Source organism: Gracilinanus agilis, chromosome 2 (assembly GCF_016433145.1).
Source record: "Gracilinanus agilis isolate LMUSP501 chromosome 2, AgileGrace, whole genome shotgun sequence".
In the NCBI taxonomy this organism is placed as follows: domain Eukaryota; kingdom Metazoa; phylum Chordata; class Mammalia; order Didelphimorphia; family Didelphidae; genus Gracilinanus; species Gracilinanus agilis.
This window is the reverse complement of record NC_058131.1, coordinates 633,989,403-634,012,706: the sequence shown is the minus strand read 5'-3', so window position 1 is coordinate 634,012,706 and position 23,304 is coordinate 633,989,403. Positions and strand designations below refer to the sequence as shown.

The following is a 23,304-nucleotide window of genomic DNA, read 5'->3' as shown; positions in this document are numbered from 1 at the left end:
AAGAAAGAAAGAAAGAAAGAAAGAAAGAAAGAAAGAAAGAAAGAAAGAAAGAAAGAAAGAAAGAAAGAAAGAAAGAAAGAAAGAAAGAAAGAAAGGAAATTATGTGCTGCTTTTCAATAACTTCAGGTTATTGAATGCATCTTTTTTCCAATATCAATATGACTGCTAATCAGTGAGCCTTAATAACTCAGAAAACTTCAACTGCATGTGAGCCAGAGGTCAATGGAAAGATACATGGTGGACAGGAGCATGATATATCATTTAACTAACTACAATATGTGTGACGAGTGGTGTAAAAGACATAATTAAGGAAATGAGCCAGAAAATGAGATAGGTTGGTAATTTGACAAGACAGAAAGATAACACAGGAACAGATCGAGTTACATTTATACCTATAAAATGTTAAAATAATCAGAGCAAGCTTTCTAGCATATTGGGCTTATGGAGGAAAGTCAAAATATTTGGACTAAGATGAGAAAGAGAACCTGGTGTTAGTGAAGAAGCACTCCTGTCAGTGAGATTATAGTCCATTGAAGGATGGAAGGAAGAAGAGCTTTCTTAATGATTATCACACACTTAAACTCCTTCACAATGCTTCTACTGCAGAACAACACTAATATATTTACCTTATAACTGTGTTCTATCATATTTTTGTCAGGAAATTCTTTTGTTATGGCTCATGGGGACATGATTTAATCTGCAGTATATCAGGATCCATAAAATTACTGGTGTAACAGATAATTTCAGAGACAAAAAATAATTATAGTGACATGATGATTTTTAAAATATATTTACTATTTATAACCCATTCAATTAAATGAGAGGTAGGGTTCACTTCACACAGGATTTCTAGGGAGGCCATACACTTAGTTCAATAATGTTATCATTACCATCTTCATTGGGAAATGATTGCTTTAATTGTTGGCTGTAGAATGTATAGCGTGTGTGTTAATAATAAAAAGTGACTCAGGACAAAGTCTGGTGAATAGGGTGACCAAGTTTGGAAGTAACAACATTACCAAATACTGAAGTGTAATATTCAGTCCTTAGGTATAAAAAGGTTCATAAGTTGGGTATGAAGGCAGGTTCCATAGAAGAAATTTGAAAATATTTTGACCAACTGACAGTCCCATCGGCAAAATTACATAAAGGAATTCCTTTGAGGGACAACTCTCACTCTTGCTTCAGAAGGGAGAATGGGACACTGCAAAGTGAACAGGCAGAAGAGAGCAGAAGAGGCACCATGTACAATGAAGGAGAGATTCCTCTGGGGAAGCTTCCAGAGCATTGGGGCTATGGGAAACTGCTAAAATAAGGAAAGAATACCTGATTATAATGGCTTTGCCACCAGGTTATTCATGGGAGCTAGATATTAGGAAGGAGGCTAGTATATCTCACAAAACTGGTTGATAGAATTGACTTACATGTGGCAAAGAGAGAGAATATGGAAAGAACAAATAATGTATGAAGGAAGGACTAGTTAAGACTGGCACAACTACAGCTGGAATTTTGGGGTTTTAGGTCTTTTTGATATCAAGGCATCATCATGGTGGATGGTATGGGGAAGGCAGGCTGGGATGTTCATAGCCATCTGTTTTAATCTAGATTCATGGTTTGTGATACTATAGAACCCATATACAACACATAACAGAACTGGAGGAGCCAGTTTCCTTTTATCAATATGAGAACTGAGGTCATCCTTAGCCTAGAGCTCTCTCTCCAAAGTATACCACTTGAGTTTACTCCTAATCCCCCAACTCCTGGAAAAGAGCAACGGATGGTGAGCATCCTCCATGCCATTTATCTTGATTGCATTTGTTAACAAAAAAAAATCAGTTTTGTTGTTTAACAAATTTACCCAATATAGAAGCATGTACTTCAGGTCTTTCCAAGTGACTATGTTCATACAACTTTATCTTTTGAAACATAATAGAGCTCAGGACAATGTAGAGAATTTTTACAACAAAACTCAATGTGGTCAAACAGAAAAGGAAATCCATCCCCTTTCCCATAGAGCATCCTTCCAAATGCAGATAGGTACAAGAAGGAGGAGACATCCCCAGGGCTCACCTTGCCAGTGATGCTTGTAATCACACATGCGTGACAGGGCGATCATCATGGCACAGTACAGAGGCAGAATCGCTGCACAGAGTCGCCAGCTTTTCCCACGCCCATTCTCTGTGAAACAGTGCAACTTCCCAGCTAAGTAGAAGGTTGTAAAGCCCAGGCCAGAAAATGCAACTGACAAAGAAAAACAAAACATGTTACCCAAAACAGTGGTTAACAATGGAGTTGCAAGAGCCCTTCATTGAGAATCAAAAGACCAGCCAGTACCAGAGGTCCAGAAGCAACAACTCACTAGAAATTGCCAAATGTCTTGGAAAAAATTTTATTCTTTTTCATTTATGAAGCTGCCAAATGATTGTAATATTTGTTCCACTTATTTCACAGGATTGTTGCTAGGAAAGTATTTTTGTTAACCACAAAGAATTATGTAAATTTGAGCTAATATTAAACATAAGAAAAAATCAAACCAATTGGTGTAAAGATAGAAATCAACTTCATAATGTTTCTCACAGGTAAAAACAATCTGGACATTTTCCTGATCAGTGACTGCAAAGAATCACAATAGTGCCAGAAATCTGCAGAATGACTTTTCTTCAAGTAACTAAAAATAAATGATGTTAACATGCTAATTTAATAATATCACTCTGCTATATACATAGGTAACATTCTCATTTCCCATAGGAGTAAACTGAGATAATAGTAGGATAATTCACATCACAGAGAGTCAAAAGTAGGAGTATCTGTGTCTGTCAAGATGATGCTAGGGCAACTGGTAAGCTTGGTGACATGGATCAGTGTAGTGAATAAATTAATAAATCAAGACCATTAGTTTACTTGAATTTTTCAGTCAATTCATTCAACATGAAATCAACCAAGTATCGACACATTTGTTTTTCCCCTTAGACTATGCAAAACCAAGAAATCAGTATGAATGCTCAATACTGCCACTGGCCAGTGGTACAAGCTGGTGAATTTCATATCTACCAATGTTTAAGGAAGAATTGAGAAGGAACTCAGCAAAGAGACAGAAAAGATAATGTTATGATTTGAAGTTATGTTGCTGAGGAAAACTATCAGGATGTTAGGGTGTTGGCATGATTGATCTCAAAGTAAATTTTATAACATGGCCATTTGTTCCATAATTGTTCTATGAAAATTTTAAGCCTGTCCACACAACCTGGTTATTATATATAATGTTAGAAACCCTCTTATTTGATTTGGCTCCTTTACAAGAAATAATGTATTTGATCATTCAGTTTGTTCATGTCACCATAAATAGTAGACAGAGAACTGGACTGGGAATGAGGAAAGACAATTCTCGCTCTGGCACTGCCAATAAGTGAATTTAGGAATGTAAGATGAAAAGTTTGGACTAATGAGCTCTAAGATCCCTTCTAAATCAAATGTCTATGAATCCATGATTGTAAAACACCTTTTAAATGACCCTTTCCTACTAGAATTTTACCATTTTATTCACTTATTTCGTTTTTAGCAAATATTTACCCCTAAAAAGAGGAAAAACAAAATAATGTAAGTAAATTACTCCAATCTGTCTTCCCGAGTGACAAGATGAGTCTGAAACAGCAGACACTATGCCCCAAAATGAACGTTTTTTAATTTCCCCTCCCTGAATCCTCTGATGGCTAAGGCAGAGCAAAAAACCAATGTCAACATTTTTAATGCAAACTTCCTTATGTTTCCTGCAAATAGGGTCTTGAATCCTTCTTCAATTGTTCTAATGATCTCTTACAAGTAAGTAGATACTGTGTTGATGATGAATACCAATTACTAAAGGAGAAATCATGCAAAATAAAGTTGGTATTTATCTGTCCTAAAAAATGGAAGGGAGTGAAAATGAAAATAATATAAAATTGTTATCATCATCAAATAATCTACACTATATAAGGTTCTAGGCAGGGCAGTAGGAAAGTAGAAAATGCAGTTTCTTACATTTACTAAGATTATAATTTATAAAGATGGAGAGGATATTCTATAGTGGTATGAATACAATTCTCCCCAGACTATGCCCCCAAACCAAGATTTTTTTGAAAGGCAGAAAAAGATTCTGAAAATTATTCTGAAAAAACATTGCATAAAATACTTTTTTACTGAGAAAGGTCTTTTCCATGTATTTCAAATAAAGACTTTAAAAATGGGTTTCTATTATTTCTACTGTCTTCACATTTATTGTCCTTTTTTCCATTCTTCCCATAATCTGTCACTAATATCATATTTCCTTCTTACTTCCCTATTGTTTATAGTTTTAGCATAGTTAATAATGTCTGTCTTAAAATTCACAGCATAACAGCATCTCTAACCCAGAATGATTGCTATTTTCTGACATATTCATCCATATCTTCCATATCTTTGCAATCTGAAAAATACTTACAATCAGTGGGCTTGGCCTGCCTCATAAAACAATAAAAACCTTGGAGTAGAAATTCAAATTTTGTTTCAAGTCCCAATAACTACCTATGACTTGCTGGAATCAATCATTTTATTCCTCTAAGACTCAGTTCCCCTTTTTTATAAAATGGGCGGAATACCTTATAATAAAAATGCATCTGAATCATTTTGCAAAGTTGAAAAAACTACATATGATTAAACCTATACTAAATAAGAATCCCCTCTCCAACAATAAATGATCATCCAGCCTCCTTAAAAAAGACTTCAGGGGGCAGCTGGGTAGCTCAGTGGAGTGAGAGTCAGGCCTAGAGACAGGAGGTCCTAGGTTCAAACCAGGCCTCAGCCACTTCCCAGCTGTGTGACCCTGGGCAGGTCACTTGACCCCCATTGCCCACCCTTACCAATCTTCCACCTATGAGATAATACACCGAAAGTACAAGGGTTTAAAAAAAAAAAAAGGACTTCAGTGACTGCTTCTTTGTACATTCTACTTTTGGACAATTCTATTCATTAAAGAAAATTTTCCTTACACTGTGGAGAAATCTGTTTTTTTTTTAACTTTCAGCCATCCACTGGGGCACAGAGAACAAATCATGGCAGATCTTAGACAATAGACAAGAGAGTCTAAGTTTTGTTCTATAGAAAAAGAGGAGTGAAGATTTTGAATAGAATGAACAAGGTACTATGTTGCTGTAGGAATATTAACCTGGTGGTAGGAAGTATAAATTACAACAAAACAGGCACTAAAGAACATCTTTTATTTACTCGTAATTCTCTTGTCTTTGAGAGAGAAATATGAAACATTTCCCTTGGATGCTTGAATTGGACAAGAACTTAGGGAGCTTTGTATATATTGGCAACCTCCACATTTTTCAGGTTAGGAAATTGAGGATCAGAAGATTTGGGGCAACTTACAGGATATGTCAGCAGACAAGATATCCCCAGAAATATGAGATACATGGCTAAGCATGAAAAAAGCTACCCAGGAACCCTTGAGTCAAATTTCTCCAACATGAAGAGTTCTTATTAATTTTGTTATCTTTTTTCTTCCACTTAAACCAATAGATGGTGCCACCATAGCAAATTGAGCCAGCCTATGAATACTAATCTAGTCTGTCTATAGGTGGCTGTTTTTATTTCCTATTTGTAGGTGGCTTTCTTAGTAGGGAAAGCTTCCTTGATTTTATTAGCTAGCTGTGTCCTCACTCTTCTTAGAAATCTCATTACACTGACTATTTTTCTCACCTTTTTGAGAGTACAGAATATATATCATACTTTAATTTATACAGATATAGACACAGAAGTATACACATGTACACTCTCTAATGCCTAACATTTTGGAAGGCACAGATTGGCTTTTTAATGAATATTTTATTGTTTAGCTAATTAATTGATGGTCTATCAAGTCATTTTGTTATTATATCATACACACAAACTATGTGGACATAGTATAATCATTGAAGATCACCACATATTTGATACTTCAAAGCTTTCAAAGTATTTTATACAGTTTATCTCATTTGATCCTCAAACTCTTTGAGGGTTATCTTTTCCCTTCTACAGATGGGAAAACTGAGGTTGAGAGAGATAAACAGTTCATCTGTTTAGAGTAAGAGAGTTGGTAAATGTCTAGTTTAATAGTAAAACTTACTAGTACTTATTAGGTGGCTTTATAGATGGAGTGCTGGGCATCTTCCGTAGTTCAAATTTGGCCTTGTACATTTACTACCTATGTTTCCTTGGGCAAATCACTTAATCTTATTTGCCTCAGTTTCCTCATCTGTAAAATGAGCTGGAAAGGGAAATAGAAAACCACTCCAGTCATTACCAAGAAAACACCAAATGGGGTCATGAAGAGTTGGACATGACTGAAAAATAACAGAGCACCTGTAAAAAATTAAGAAACTCTTATGAAGTTTACATTATTAGGTAGAACTTAAAGAATATTCTATGGAAACCTATTCTATAAAAGCAGAAATCTGGATAGGAACTTAGAGAGTTGGTCAAACCCCCTTATTTTATGAGGAAGCTGAAGCTCAGAGAACAGAAACAACTTTACCAAGGTCACAAACATAGTAAGAGAACCCAAATTCCAAACAATGTCCTTAGACTCTAAAGCCAATATTCATTCTGTCTAGAGATCTATTTATCATCTCTGATAAGGATGGCTTAGTGGATAAGAAGGACACAGAAGATCTTTTATCTCATGCTTCCACCTCTGTCTCCAGGAGCATGGAGTTTATTATATATATAATATATAATCATATAATAATATAATTATATATATATATATGAATAGCCCCCACTGGAGGAAGTTTTGTCTAAATTTTGTCCATTATTGACTTTGAGGTGTCTAGAAACATATTCAGAGTCTAGGCAGCCTTTTGCTTAATTTCTGTCTTTAGTCTTGGAGAGAAATTGTTAACCTCTTAACTGTTGACTTGCTAGGAACTTAAAACATTTCAATAAGAAAAGGTGTGGATCAGAAAAGGAGTCAAAAGAGGAATCTCAGATTTTTATCTATTTGAGACTGCTTCTCTCATTGGCTTCCCACACATTCTGCTACTCTGCTGCTGCTGCTGGGGCTAGAGAAAGCTCATTGATTGTTATGGGGTCCAAGTGGTTACAATAATCTAAAAGCAATAATGAGGTCCTTCCCAGAGGTAGGAGATGAAAGTTCATCGATTGTAATCATGATTAATTTTGTTAATTCCATCTATGAATGTATTACCGTAAATATGTTACCCAAGGGATTTGGAAGGAAAGGTATGAATGGGGACTTTCGTTCTTCCAGGATGACATATGGATTTTGCCAGACTCTATAATAGTGGGAATTGGTCATAAGACCATCATGATAATGAAGAAACAAAAGAGAAGAAGAGGTCAAGAAAACTAGAGTTTAAATTTTAATATAAAAGTGCAGTAATATTATTACCTTAAAAACAAAGGGGTCACCCACCCATGAAGGCTTGAGCTAAGCACAGATGAAATTACTTCATGCTAATGATTTTAATTAGTTAATTAGTAATGTTTTTTTCCATGGTTACATGATTTATGTTCTTTCCTTCTTCTCTTCCATCCCCATTCTTAGAGATGATGAGCAATTCCATTGGGTCATATATGTATCATTGTTCAAAACCTTTTTTATTTTTTAAATTTATTCATTTATTTAGAATATTTTTCCATAGTTACATGATTCATATTTTCTCCATGCCAATGATTTTCTATTGATCACTGTGGTGGACCATTTAGGACTAAGGTTTAAATGACATTTGGGAAAGGATAATGGAGGAACAAAGTCTGCATCAAAGAAATGGGATATGGCTTATTGAATATGGGGTACTATATATAGAAGGGAAGTTGAACTCAGGCAATGTATGTACAACAAACCCGTTTCCTAAAAATTTTAGAAAGAGCTGGGGAAGCCCAGTACTCAGATAAGTTTTTTCCACATAAAAGTAGGTAGGTAAGGTCAGGGTTGACATGGATGGAAGTTATAACTATTCATTGCTAAGCACAGTGTTTATATACATAATGGATTCTTGATACATGTTTGTTGAATAATTGAATGAATAAAAAGGCATCATTTCAGGATAAGCAGATGGTGAGATGGGACTAGGAGTTCACAAATAACAACAGTTTCATTTAAGTGGTCTGAGACCTGAACCACAAGGCGTATACTTATTCTGAGACCCAAATAACAACAGTGATTTTTTTTCCTAAAAATTTGTTTTCAACTTCCTCATTTGGAAAAAAAAAGATGATTAGGTAATCTGATTCAAATATCAGTACCCAAGTTTGACAACTTTCTAGGTAGTATTACTCATTTTTAATTTCTTTTGCCAACCAACTCAACTCTATTCCATCTTTTCACATTGTCATGTGAGAATGAAGACTGATAAAGGAGGGAGTAAAAGGGAATTGGCTCTTTGGGGGAATTGGTCATTAATAGAAATACTAAGGCTTCTTGTAATAGATAATGGATTTATGATTTTCTAACCAAATGATTTAATACATATATTTGTTCAGCTGGACTAAGTAGATTTTCTTATGTTTGAGTTAGTGTGATATAGTAGAAAGGACTCTGGATTTTGAGTCAGAGGCACCAGGTTCAAATCCCACTTTTCACACTTAGTGCCTATGTAATTCTTGGACAGTTAATTTACTCCACATGGACCTTAGTATTTCATCTATTAAAATGGATGGATTGAACTAAATGGTTTCTAAGGTCCCTTCTAGTCCTAAATGTATGGTTCTATAATTCATTAAATGAGCACTTTTAATTTAGAGAATAAGAGTTAGACTAAATGATCTCTAAGGTCCCTTCAAGTTTTTAATCCAAGATCCTATGATCTATATTTACCAAACCTTTAGCTGAAGCAAAAACATGATCTTTGATGATGTTGTAATGAGGATCTCTGAAAAAAACCATGGATACAGCAATATATCCATAGCTAAAATGTCCTGGAAGCTTTAAACAAAGATTCTCCTTTTAGCCCAAATCAACAGGACATTTTGAGTGTCATAAATGTTCACAAGATGGATGTAGTTAACCTACTGCCAAAAATATCCCTTTTTCTTCTTTTTTTGGCTGACTCTGTGAGAGCATTTGGTCTCCTGGTTCCATTTGCTCTCATTGCTAGTGATGCATTATAATTTAGACTGTCCTTCACACCAAAAGTCTCTGGTTCATTCTTTGTAAAACAGATGAAAATCTATTTATTTGAGTACAAGCAGGAGTTTCATTCAAGAGACATTCCAAAAGAACACTTTGCTTCTCTTTCCATAAGCAAAATGAGGGTTAAAAGTTTTTTTTTCAAAAGATATATACAATATCTTCTTTTCTCATCTGACCAGTGGGGTTGCCTAGCTCCCTTTGAGATGTCATTTAGTGCCAATGGATAGTTTTAAAACCATAACTTTGTATTTATCTGCCCTGCAAGGTTAGGCTGTCACTAGGTTTATGGATGACATGATGATGCTCCAATGACAGGCTAGGGCTTCTGCCTGCCATTATCACACTAATTCTTGTGTGTCTACTCGATTGAAGAGCTCTCAGCCTGTCTACAGAGCTCTCCTTTGGGTACTAGAAATACATTTCAGCTCCAAGGGAATACTGACTCTTGGTTTACTGATTTCCTAATATCTCCTTCTAGAGTTGATGAGGATAAAAACGGAGTACAAATACCTTGTGATTTCATGACATTAATCTGACGCCTGGTCTATAAAATGGGAAGGGTCAGATCAAGTGATCTCAAGGCACCTTTCCAGCTTTTGGTTGCCAAGATGTTATGGTTCAGATTAGAATTCAGCTGGGGGAGAAAAAGAAGAAAATGTTTTCAAACCAGGGGATTTGGCACTGGAGGAAAACAAACATCTTGTTCTCTTCAGAAAAAAAAAAGTATGACATTGAGACACAGACTGACTATAAAAGAAATAATTCTGATATGGAAGAAGTTGTGTAATGTTTAACTTCACTCCCTTGGTGATGATATTTTAAATGATAAAGGTTGCTATGCTTATGGTTTAGAGAAGTAAAATCAAATATTGTTTTTGTCAACAACACAGACAGAGCAATAGGAGTTTAGGGAAAAGGGGTGTTAAGAGTGTTAAATTCTATCCTAGTTAGCTGATATTATTGGAAGGGTCCAATTCAAAGATCACTTAATTCCATTTGTGGTTAGAGTCTAGTGTAATTATAATAATAACTCATAGATAACACTTTACAATTTTAAAGGCTTGGCATACATTATGCCACTGAGAGGTATCTTAGGACAGTGAAAGGAAGTTTAGATTTAGAATCTGAGGATCTTGATTCAAATACGGACTCTACCATTTATCACCTTAGTTCCCTTGAGGGAAGAGAAGGTAGTAAGCATTTACTAGAATATATATGTAAAATATATATTTATATGATATAAATATATAATATACTGTAGCATTTACTATGTGGCAGAGCACAGTTCTTTTTAGAAATATTTTCTCATTTCATTCTCACAACAGCCCTGCGAGATAGGTATTATGATTACTCCCATTTTAGAATTGAAGGAAACTGAGGAAAAAAGAGTTTAAGTGACTTGTCCAGGATCACACAGCAAATAAGTGTCTGAGGTTACATTTGAACTCAAGCCTTCCTGACTCCAGCCATGGTTTTCTATTCAGATACTTGCTCCATCTTTTTTGGGTCTCACTTTGTACATCTATTAAATTGGGTAAGATGGCCTCAGAGGTTTTCTTTTGCTCTAAACATGTTATCCCATATAATTTTATCCCCATAATAAAAACTATATGAAATAGACACTCTAAGTCCCATTTAACGGAAAAGGGAAATTAAGTTCAGGAATATTAAAAGGTTCAAGCTTTAATAGCTTAAAACTGTAGGGACACCTGCAGCAGGAATTGTACACTCAGAGAGATATCTTTAAGCTCAAGATGTTCTACTATTAATCAAATGAGAATGCCCACCATGGGCTGCAGAAGCAAACATATGCTCCTCTGTCTTCACAATATATGACAGGATTTCTAGGCTGAAGATGCCTGACTATAAATATTTATCTGCTGCTTGGGCTATGAAATTCGAAGGTGCCACTTCAAACTGATAAAAAAAAAAAGGAACAGATTCAAAGCTGGGAGGGATTCCCCAACATCCCAGCCCCTTCACCATTTCCCAATCTACCTCCATGTATCCTTGGTCACTGGTAAGCTCCGTGAAGGCAGGCTCAGAGTGTATCTACATTTTGTATCTGTATCTTTCCCAGGACCTGGTAGTATCCTGTGGGGTAGATGCTTAATAAATGCTTGCTGTGATTATCCTGCAGACTTTTATAGTAGAAAGCAAGAGCTGAAGGGGAGGGGGATGAAGGGAGGGAGTAGAGAAAAGAGAACCTGGACTAGATAGCAACAAATTAGAAAATTGGCAAACAACATTTTACAAAACAGCCTTGGTAACAATCAGAGAAAATGGCATCCAGTTTTCTGTTGCACTTGACACTTACACTGATTACCGTGCATTTTCCTCAAACAAATTGATCCTTTTAGACATTAAGAACTGAATAGTGGTCTAATGAGGCAATTGGTACAGATTTTCATTTCACAATGTTCAAAGAGTGAGCATTAAGTTCTCCTGAAGGGAAATGCATAATGCCAGATGGCTGTGTAAATCTTCATGTTAAAACATGTTATGAGGAGGATGCAAACACCATCCCACAACAGGGAAAGGAGCACAGTGGAAAGGTCATTGGCTTCAGGGTCAAAAGGACCTGGGTTCTAGTCCTGCTTCTGCCACTTACTGGCTGTGTGATCTTGGCCAAGACCCTTGATCCATTTCCTCATTTGTAAGACGAGTAGTTGGACCACGTGGTTTCAGAGGACTCTTCCAGCTCTAGTTCTATGATTCCAAGTGCAGATCCACCAAGAGGGTAAGAACCACTTGAGCTTTGGTGCCATTTCCCTGCTTGTATAGCTTGGAATAGTGGAAAGGTCTCTGGACTCAGGGTCAGGAGATCAAAGTTCTAGACATGCTACCATTACTAACTCCCTCAGAGACTGTGGACAAGGCACAACTTTTCTGGGACCCAGTAGAATTTAGGGATCTCTGAGAGCCCCATTATATCTAAAAAGATATAGCTACTAAATATCCTTTTAATGTCATAAAGCAACCTGCTGCATTGCTGGTTCTTTCTACATGAGAGTGAAAAAATATCAAAGTCAAGTCAATACACATTTATTAAGCCCAAGACATTTATATTATAATATTATTTTAAATATTTCATTATAATTATATTATATATATATCAATATATACATAAATACATTAAATTATAATAAATATTAGAATCATAGTGTGGCATAGAAGACAGAGCTCAGGATTCTGTCAGAAGGACCCAGGGCAAGTCCCTTAATCTCATGTGCCCTAGGAGGTTGCAGAGCCAGTGTTAAACATCACAGGTAGAGGTAGTTTTCTGTATAACTAAAATCAAAATTCTGGTCCAAATTTATACCCATATATGTGTATTTGTGCACACACATGTATATACATGTATCATATGGTCACACAAGTAGTTGTGCATATGTACATGCATATATGCATGTGCAAATGTGTGTTTTGGTATTTGTGAGCATTTACACATATATGTGTTTTATATGTATATGTATGCAGATATATGTGTGTATATATATTCTAAATAGAGATATAAATAGATAAATCACTCTCTAAGATCTTCATTTGCAAGGAAGATAAAGAAGTGTTCTGGAAAAGAAAGTATATCACTGGGAGCTTCCTACAAAAATGGTATCACAGGTCAGGTTAGAAAAAAAAATATATATATATATATATTTGAACAGTGGTCTACTAAAACAATTGGTATAGATTTTTCATTCCACAACATTTATACACATATATATACATATATAAATGTGTGTGTATTTTCATTCCTATATATATATATACATATATATATACACACATATATATGTGAAAAATGAACTTAAATTACCTGTTTCATAGTCTCAGTCCTATATTTCACTTTGATACATACTTCTGCAATAGTCTCTATTTTATTCTTTGTGAATAAGGGATAGATTTCTAGGAGATGATGTGTGGAATACATAGGGAAATCAAAGGAATCTAAAAATATAAGAGCAATAAAACTTTATATTAAAATATTTTTTAAATGTTAAGTAGGACCCTTTGGTTAGATCATATAAAAGTCAATGTTCATTTCAGTGCTACCTCCTCATATTTCTGGGTTTTGCCCAATAGTTGGTGTTTCATTACCATAGCCAGTGGTTCCCAAACACTTTTGGCCTACCGCCCCCTTTCCAGAAAAAAATATTACTTAGCGCCCCCTGGAAATGATGAAACTATTTATTGAACTCAGAATAGAATGTGATACAAAAAAAGTGTGGCCATCACCGCTTCCCTGGATCGCTGCAGCACCCACCAGGGGGTGGTGGCGCCCACTTTGGGAATCACTGCTATAGACTAATGCATCTTTCCTCTGGAAAAGGGAACCATGAAACTGAAGAAATTTTCAACCAAGTTGTTAAGCAAGATAAATGTTTTCCTTTTCATTTGGTGGAATTTTCCAAGCAGTACTGCCACTCAGCTAACCATCCCAACAACAAATGAACTAGAGACATTATCTCCTGATATTTTAAAAGCATATTGCTATATAGTATGTAATACACATATGTATATGTGTGTCTAGATTCATGCACACACACACATATACCCATGTAAAAATATCTTTATTCTTTCCACTAACCAAAATGAAAGTGAACTAAACCCTACTGATGCCTGCTTTTAGAATTCTCTCTCTCTGTCTCTCTGTCTCTCTCCATCTCTGTCTCTGTCTGTCTGTCTGTCTGTCTGTCTCTGTCTCTCTCTCTCCTTCCCTCCCTCTTTCTCCATCTCTTTCCCTCCCACTCCTTCTTTGTCTTTGTCTTTGTCACTGTCTATTTTTCAAAGAAAACAAGCTATGTTAAATGGCCATTTGGATTTAGTCATTAATGAACAGATTTATCTAATAAAAAAAAACCTAGTCAGATCACTATGATTACAGCAGAGAGCCTCGGGTCTGTAGCTCATCTGTTACCTAAACAGTTTTCTTGCTGCTGATGAAAACACGATTATTCTTCATGAAATTACTGACAGAAGATAATTAACAATTTTGATTTAGCTACTCAACCATAATGGCAACTGTAGGACTAAAATTTGATACATATGATCAAATAGTCTCATTTCAATCCCAAATGAAATGACCATAAGTGATTTTGAAATATTATCTTTTCTCTAGTTCAATAGGGGCAGGATCATTTCAGATGATTGGACAAACACCTGAAAATTTTTTGAGAGAATCTTCCTTCTTTTATGTCCTCCAAGACACATGTCCCTCTTTTGTCACAATTTCTGTTTTTTTTTATTCTTTTTTTTAATGGCAAAAGCTGTGTTTAGATGAACAAAATGAACCAGAAAGTAAAAGAGAATCTGAATGGTTCAAATAAATTAGTCATCCTTCCCAGCTGTGTGACCCTGGGCAAGTCACTTGACCCCCCATTGCCCACCCTTACCAATCTTCCACCTATGAGACAATACACCGAAGTACAAGTGTTTAAAAATAAATAAATAAATAAATAAATAAATTAGTCATCATCTTCTTTAATCCATGCATCTTTACTTGTAAAAAGAATCTTTTCTACAACCTACCTAAGTAGTCACACAGTCTTATTTAAAAGTTTTTCAATGAAGGGAAAAGAACTACCTCCAGAAGCAGCCAGTTCTTCTAATGGATACTTCTAATCATTAGAAAGTTTCTCTTGCCATCAAGCTTGATTTTGCCTTTTTGATACTTTGGCCTATTCCTCTTAGCTCTGCCCTGGGAACAAGGGGATCAAGCTTTATTCTGCTTCTTTATGTCCTGACAGTCTTTTATTTACTTGAAGATATCACAGTCCAGTGGAAAGGGCTGAATTTGGAGTCAGAGAACTCATTATCGTGTCTCAGTTTCATTGCTTACTTTTTGTGACCTTGAAAAATCAATCAATAACAAAGCAGTTGTTAAATGCTTACTATGCATTTCATGGATATACCAAGTGTTGGGGATGCAGAGAAAAAAAAACACAAATAGTCCTTGACCTCATGAAGCTTACATTCTAATTGGGCGATTCCCTTAACCTCAATGGGTCTCAGTTCTTCATCTGTATAATGATGGCAATGGATTAAATGGTTGAAAATCTTTCACCTTCTAAAAGATCACATTTAAAGTCTTCTGATTCTGAATATATGGCTCTTTAGATTCCTTTAACTGTTCTTCATGGGCTATAAACTAAAGACCCTTCATCACCCTGGATTCCTTCTTCTAGATATTCTCCAGTTTATCAATGTTACCTTAAAGAGTGGCAGCCAGCATTCAACATAATGCTCAAGATATAGTTCTTCCAAGGTAGTATCCAAGGAATTATCACCTCCTTATTTCTGGAATCTATTTCTCTCTTAATGCAGTCTATGATCATATTATCTTAGTTGCCATATCATGCTATCGATTCTTTTCAAACTTATAGAACATTTAAACCTTTAGATTTTTTTCCACATAGATTCCTGTCTAACTACACAACTCCTATCTATTCTGACTGATTTTTGGTATGAAATATCAAATTTTTCCTCTGACTTGTGGCTTCATCAATAAAGATCCTTTATTTGAATCCCACAATCCCTCTTCCTGATTGGCAAGCCCCTTCATTTTAAAATGGAAGCCCAGACCCTGTCTCCCTCCTAAGTCTATATTCTTTCTCTCTCCCAGAATTTCTCTACAATGCCTCCACTTTGGATATCTTCATTTTGCCCTGTTTTCCAGGTTCCTTTTAGGTGTTGACTTCTCTCATTAGAATGTAAACTTCTTGATTGCAGAGAACATCTTTCTTTCTTCCTCTATGTGTACTCTCAGCACTTATCTCAGTGCCTAGCGAACATTTAATAAAAATTTGTTGACTTGATTAGATCTAAAGAAAAGTCTATCTTCCATTGCTAGTATTCAGAAGGTCATTGAGCTGGACTGCAATGTCCCGCCTCTGACATCTGGGTGTCTCTGGACAAACTATTTAATTTCTCTCAGTGTTCTAGGCTAAAGGTAACAAACTTGTGGCCAGCAGGCCATAGTCTGCAAAGCTCTCAAGTATAACCTGAACCAGATTAAAACTGAATGGGAAATATATAACAATAAATAATATTAATTTATGGCATTCTAAGTCAATATGCAGTCAGCAAGAACTTAAGTTTGATACCACCGTTCTAGGCAATTCTCCAAGATTACAAACTGTTTTGATAGTGCTGACTAGCAATGAAAAGAGAAATTTCTTCATGTGGGATTTCCTTACATCTATATCTGTATGTATGTACACACATATATCTATATTTAGATCATAAATTTAGAACTGGAAGAGCTATTAAAGGGCATTCTTTCCAGTGATAAACTTTTGGACCACCTCAGAAAGTGTCACAAGTTTATTGCCTTGCCTCATCTATAAAACTGGGATGATAACTTCCCTGCCCACCTCATATCCTTGTGAGAACCAAATGAAATAATAGCTATTAAATGTCAAAAATTTGTAAAGTACTATATGTAAATTCATTCATTCATTCATCAACCATTAGTAATTACCCACTATGTTCAAGGTCTTATTTTATGAGCTGGGAGAGGTGCCAGAGTTACTAATCTGGCCTCTGCCTTTGAGTACTAAAAACCTTTTTTATCAGCATACTGAAAGCAAATAGACTAAGCTATACTATTGTTGGTACCTTTTTTTGGTTAGCATTTTGAATCATAAAAAGTCAGAGCTGGAAATTTTTTAATTAATTAAATTTAATTAAAATCTTTAAATAAAAGAAATAAAAGTCTGTAAATAAAATAATGAAACCCTTCATTGTATAAATGTTGAAATTAAAACTTAGTGAGATGAAGTAACTTGCCTAAGATTTCACACAATTAGTGAATGCAAAAACTCAGGTCCTGGCTCCCAGTTGAAGATTATTTTGACTGTATTGTATTCATAGGATCATAACTTTAAGGATTGAGGGACCCAATAAGGCCATTGAATCCAATGCCCACATTTTTAAAAGATGCAAATCATCTCATCTAGAATCATACACGTAAAGAATTAGGAATCCAACCCATATCCTTTGATGACAACTGAGGATTCATTCTTTGGCATCATGCTGCTCTTCACAAAACATCATAATTATAAAGCTACTGAGGCCAATATCACTACACTATGCCATTGCTCTTATTATCACATTCTCTTCAATCCAACATCGCCTCCACCCCTCAAAGTTCTGCTCTAAAGCTACCCATCCCATCCCTTCCTCTCAAACTTGCTTTCTTTCAAAAACTTTTCCATTCCTGCCCATTCCATCTTCTTTCACAGACCAAAACATAGGTCCTTCCTGATGGGAAAAATTTCCTTGGCTGCCCTTTACAGCACTACCTGCACTTTCACTCACATTCCACCAACTCATCGGTCAAGGATGGGGAGGTAGAATCTCCTTCCTCCCCATTGCTACCAGGAACTCTCTGCCTTTATCATCTGGCAACCTCTTCTCCTTCAAGGTTCATTTAATCCACATTTGCCCCTTCATCAAGATTCTGGCAAATGTTGTTAAGAGTCTTCCAGGTCACTCTTTTTCTTTCTTTGACAAGTTCAATGCCTGGTTCAATCTTTCCTCCCTACTCCTGCCCTCCTCTTAGGGGGCTTTAAATGCTCATATAAAGGAAGATAAAACTTCAAAGACTCTAAATTCTCTGTTCATCAACCTACTTATTTCCCTTGACCTGTTTCTCCACCCTAACATAGATATTGTGATAAATGTGATTTTTGAACTATATATTGTTTGGTGTTATAGTTCTAAATGGTAGAATTATAATCTGGAGTCATAGGCTAAGTGGTCTTGATGATCATAAAGATATAAGTAATAACAGGGAGCCTATACTTTTCCATTATCCTGAGTCATTTTGACCTTGTGTCAAACATGTAAATAACTGAGAATCCTAATGGATGAGTCTCTCAGTCCACCACTGTAGCTGGGTACTGACATCTATTTCTGGGATTCTCAATTATGGATTCAGATCCTCACTAATTTCTGATCCCAACAGGAAACTTCCCCATCCAAAATCTGGAATCAATAAGTAACCCAGGGGATTTCTCCACCATATGTGAATCTGATTGGAATTGTCTCTGCCCTGATCTTGCATTGATTACCTGTTCTCAATAAAGCCAATCTGCAAACTTCCCACTCATCCTCTTCTCTGAGCATATATACTCCCTCCAAGAACTTTGCCACTTTAAACCTTGCCTTCATGACGTGGCACAGAGTGGCCAAATGTCTGTGATATCATATAATGTGTACATATGTGTATTTCTGTTTTTGACTCCTTGCTCCACTCCATAGTAAGAAAGCTCATGGTTGTACTAGCTGCCCAAATAACAACTTTCTATAAATTCTCAACCCCAGGTCCTTGTTCTAACCTGAGCCAAGAGACTAAATGGGACAGTTGTGCCCTGAGATGGTCATACCATGGAACTTGCCATCACACACAAGAGTTCTGCTTCTCTGTTCATGAATTCTGAAATTCCCTTCTCTGATTGCAGTCTGTTGTTATTACAACCCTCTCTGCTTTGCAACTTTAAACTTTGTTTTTTTCCCCCATCTACTGGGATCTTTGATCCCTCAGTTTTATTCCTGGTCATCACTCCTTCACCTGCTTCCCTGTCCTCCTTTCCCCAGTCTTCTCTTCTTGGGGAACCAGTTCAACTCTACATTGTCCTCTTCTCTCAAGTCTTTTGTCCTTTACTGGATGGCCAACTTGCCCTGCCAATACTCAGCCTTGGATCACTCCCATCATCCTCTGTCTTTTCTCCTATACATCTACTGGTAATAAAGTTGGAGAAAAAAACCACAAAATCATTATGACTGAGTCCACTGTAAATGTATGTAACATACCATCAACTGAACCTTTATGTAAATTCTTTTACACCTAACTGATTAACTATCTCATTCACCACCAAACCTTTACATCCTTCCTCACATCTCCAGTGGCTCCCTTTGCCTCTAATCTCTGAGCTGAGACCTGCCTCAGAGTTCACTAAAAAAAAATTGAGGCTCTTTGCTGACAATTCCCTTTTCTCCCCTATTCCTCATCTCACAACACTCAGATATATTTGACTTTCTTTTCCTTCACTCTTTTCCAACATGAAAAAGGTGCCATTTCTCCTCGCCAAGGCAAACCCCTTGATATGCATTAGTGATTTTATCTCATCCCTCTTCTCCAGCAGATTGTGCCCTCTAACAGCCCTACTCTCTTATCTTCCTTCTCATAGAGTCCAGCAGATGCTTTCTTTACTTCCAACAAATATGCTTATGTCTTCTCCATCCTTAAAAAAATCCATTTAATCTATTCATCCTCCAAGGCATCATTCCATACTTTTTCTCCCTTTCCTGGCTAAATTCCTTAAGAATGCTTCCTTCCTGAGTCCAGTCCCAATGCTTTGTTTGGCAGATAGATGAGCTAAAAAACTCCTGAATAGAGCATTGGACCTGGAATCAGGAACATCTGATTTTAAATATGGCCTCAGACACTTACTAGCTACGTGACTCTAATCAAGTCACTTAACTTCTATCTGCCTCAGTTTCTTCATCCACAAAATAAGGATAATAATAGCATCTATCTCCCAGGACTTCTGTGAGGATCAAATGAGATAGTATTTGTAAAGTGCTTTGCAAACCTTAAGGTGCTATGGAAATTGTAGTTATTATTATATTAATCAATCAAATCAACAAGTATTTTTAAACTTGTGCTATATGCCGGATAAGATGCTAGGTGCAGAGAAAAAAAAAGATGAAGTAATCTCAATCCTTGATGTAATTTATATTCTATTTTGAAGAGAAATTCATATTTGTATGTGTGTATTTGTATACACACATTTAATATATACATTCACATATATACATGCATATATACACATACACAGAGAAAATAGATGGTAGATAAATATGGATTTTAGATATAGCTATATATCTCTATAGTATGGATATAATATATACCTATACTAAAGGTCTATATATAATTTCATAATTCACGTCCATTTTTAGGGGACAGAAATAATTAAAGGCTTCATAGAGGTGGCATTTGAGTTGAGCTTTAAATGTAGATATTGGGGGCTGCTAAGTAGCTCAGGGGTTTGAGAGATGGGAGGTCCTGGGTTCAAATCTGGCCTCAGACATTTCCTAACTATGTGACTCTGGGCAAATCCTTTAATACCATTTGCCTAGCCTTTTCTATTCTTCTTCCTTGGAATCAATAATCAATCAATAATCATGATTCTAAGAAAGAAGACAAGGGTTTGGTTTTTTTAGGAAACAATTCTTTACAGGGTTCAGTTGGAAACAAAATAAATACTGAGTAAAATGTATATGAAAGATATTTGAGATTAAAGAAGGCATTTTAATGGTGATATGTAGTCTTAACTAGAGCAACATCAGAGTAAGCACTTTGAATATAGAGATTAGGCATTATGCATTCTTGTAGTCTTCTCATTGTTTAGTACACAGTACCTTTTATCACTTCATCCAATAAATAATTACCTCTCAATATTCTAAGAGACCAAGTTTCAAGAATACTGCTAGCCACTAGCAGAGGTTCTGAAACAACCTCTACCCTCAAAGAACTCCCTTTCTTCTGGGAGGTGGAACAGAAACAATATGCACCCTTACAGGGGCACTAACAACTAGGGAATTAGGAACTACTCATGTAGGAGGGGACATGAGTTGAGCCTTGATGGAAGCTTCAGAATTCAAAGAAATGGAAGTAGAGTTGCCGTATACATGAGGACGCCTACTGGCCACTTTCTCCAAAAAGCACTTCCTGGCACCTCCAGCAGAAAGTCATCTTTTGCCTCATAATTTTCATACCATATTTTTCATATTTCTTTTATGGCATTTCCCACATCTTGCCTTGTATTGTCATTATTTGCACACATAGCTTATCTCCTTTAGGAGCTCCTTGAGAACAGACATGATGTCTTATGCAAGGGATCTAGAGTGAATAGGCTTACAGATGCTCTACTCCAGTCTTTTTAGTTTATAAATAGAAAATTAAAGCCAAGAGAGATTGACCAATTTGCTGGAGGCCACCTATGTAAGTGAGGAATAGAGCTGCAACTTGATTGGCATTCTGATCCCAAAGTCAGGACTTTCTTCATCTCTCTTACAACTCTACTACAAAGTAGGTCCATGATAAACATTTCATAAATTTTTATTGAACGATCACTCTAGAGATCAATCCCATGATACAATGAATGAGTCACAAGTATTGGCTATGCAGGGAAATGAGCAATCAGAAAACCAATATTGAACATCTTCTAATGTGTTTACATAACGGGGGGATACAAAGGAATCTGTTTCACAATGACTATACAATCTCCCTATCAAAATTCACCCAATCGCTTATTTATTAACTGACCTAATATTTCCTTTATTTAGTAAGAGAAAATGAAAGTTTGAAAATAAAACTCAAAAAGCATTAAGAATATGGTAAATGCCAAATGAGTGGAAAAGAACTTGAACTTGTCAAGGTGCATTAGAGGTATAACTGGTGTAATGGACTTCTGAAGTTGGGTTCTCTGACAAATTGAAATTTGAGGAGAACTTTAAAGGATATATAGAATTTTAATATACAACTGATAGTGTTCAAAAGTTGTAGCTGGGGCCAATGTAATAAAAAGACTTCAAAAACCAGGATCAAAATAGGAATGAAAGAAAAAATGAAAAGGAGCTGAAATCTCATGATATGATTGACTATGGTATAACTGACCTCTACACAGAACTTCTGAAAGCTCCAGGATAGAAGATGGAATGGTTCCCCAAGAGCAGATGGTAGGAATCCTTCACTAAAGGAATATGTCAATGATAGTTCTGGCCTTGGTGACAATATCATAGCAACAGGAGCAGGAGAGGGGAGAATTTTGCCTAATTATTGATGAAGGTGAGACTATAGAAAATGAAGTGGGAGAAGGATTATTGGCTAAGATAAGAGATAAAAAGTTAGAGGAAAAGACAAGGTGTAGACTAAACAAAGCAAACAGAAATGGGCTGTAAAAGGGAGAATATAAAATTCTTTTATCATTTTAGTATACCAAAACATATACTCCTTAAGTAGGAGAGGACTATTTTCTGCTCCTAGATAGAAAACTTAAAATCTATCTCAAAGAGATCAGATTTTCAAGCAAGGTAATAATATGAAATACTCAGAAACCTCTTAATTAGCCCAGGTTATAGAATACAAATCATCAGAGACATATGGAGATTTGGTGATCATCTAGTATGATTCTGTCATTTTACAGTTGAGAAAACAAGTTTAGAATGGAGAAATGATTCACCTATCACAAGGATAATTAATGGACAATTCTTCTCATGGAAAAATCTGTTTCTAATTATTGTTCTTTTTTTAAAAAATTATTAATTTAGAATTAATTTATCACTTTCCTTTGCAGTCATATTGGCCAATGTCCTAGGTGTGAGGTGGCATCTTGGAGTTGTTTTCATTTGCATTTCTCTAATTATAAGAGATTTAGAACACTTTTTCATGTGTTTATTGATAGTTGTGATTTCTTTATCTGAAAACTGCCTATTCATGTCCCTTACCTTACCAATTAGGGAATGGCTTGATTTTTTTGTACAATTGATTTAGCTCCTTTTAAATTTGAGAAATTAGACCTTTGTCAGAGGTTTTTGTTATAAAGATTTTTCCCAATTTGTTGCTAACCTTCTAATTTTAGATGTATTGGTTTTGTTTGTACAAACCCTTTTTAATTTAATGTAATCAAAATTATTCAATTTACGTTTTCTGATATTCTCTGTTTCTAGCTTGGTCTTAACATCTTTTCTTTCCCATAGATATCTGACAGGTATACCATTCTATGTTCATCTAATTTACTTATAGTTTCCTTTTTTATATTTAAGTTGTTTACCCATTCTGAATTTATCTTGGTATAGGGTGTGAGATGTTGATCAAGGCCTAATCTCTTCCATATTGTTTTCTAATTTTCCCAGAAGTTTTTGTCAAACAGTGGTTTTTTCCCCCAAAAGCTGGGATCTATGGGTTTATCATATACTATCTTGCTGAGGACATTTACTCCAAGCTTATTCCATTGATCCTCCCTTTTGCCTCATAGCCAGTACCAAATTGTTTTGATGACCATTGCTTTTGTAATGCAGGGTTGCAGCAGGAGCTTTTTGCTTTTGCAAAATCAACTGTAGCAGTTCTGGCAGTTAGAAGTTTT

General features: G+C 35.7%; 1 protein-coding gene across 1 annotated transcript in view; it reads right to left on the bottom strand.

Annotated features, from left to right (window-relative positions):
- Window positions 1-23,304, bottom strand: part of PLPP4 (phospholipid phosphatase 4) — a 247,841-nt gene that overhangs the window by 33,294 nt on the left and 191,243 nt on the right. The window contains exon 8 of the mRNA XM_044660190.1: window positions 2,071-2,241. Within this exon, the coding sequence (XP_044516125.1) occupies window positions 2,071-2,241 (171 nt within the window). The remainder of the gene's footprint in view (window positions 1-2,070; window positions 2,242-23,304) is intronic.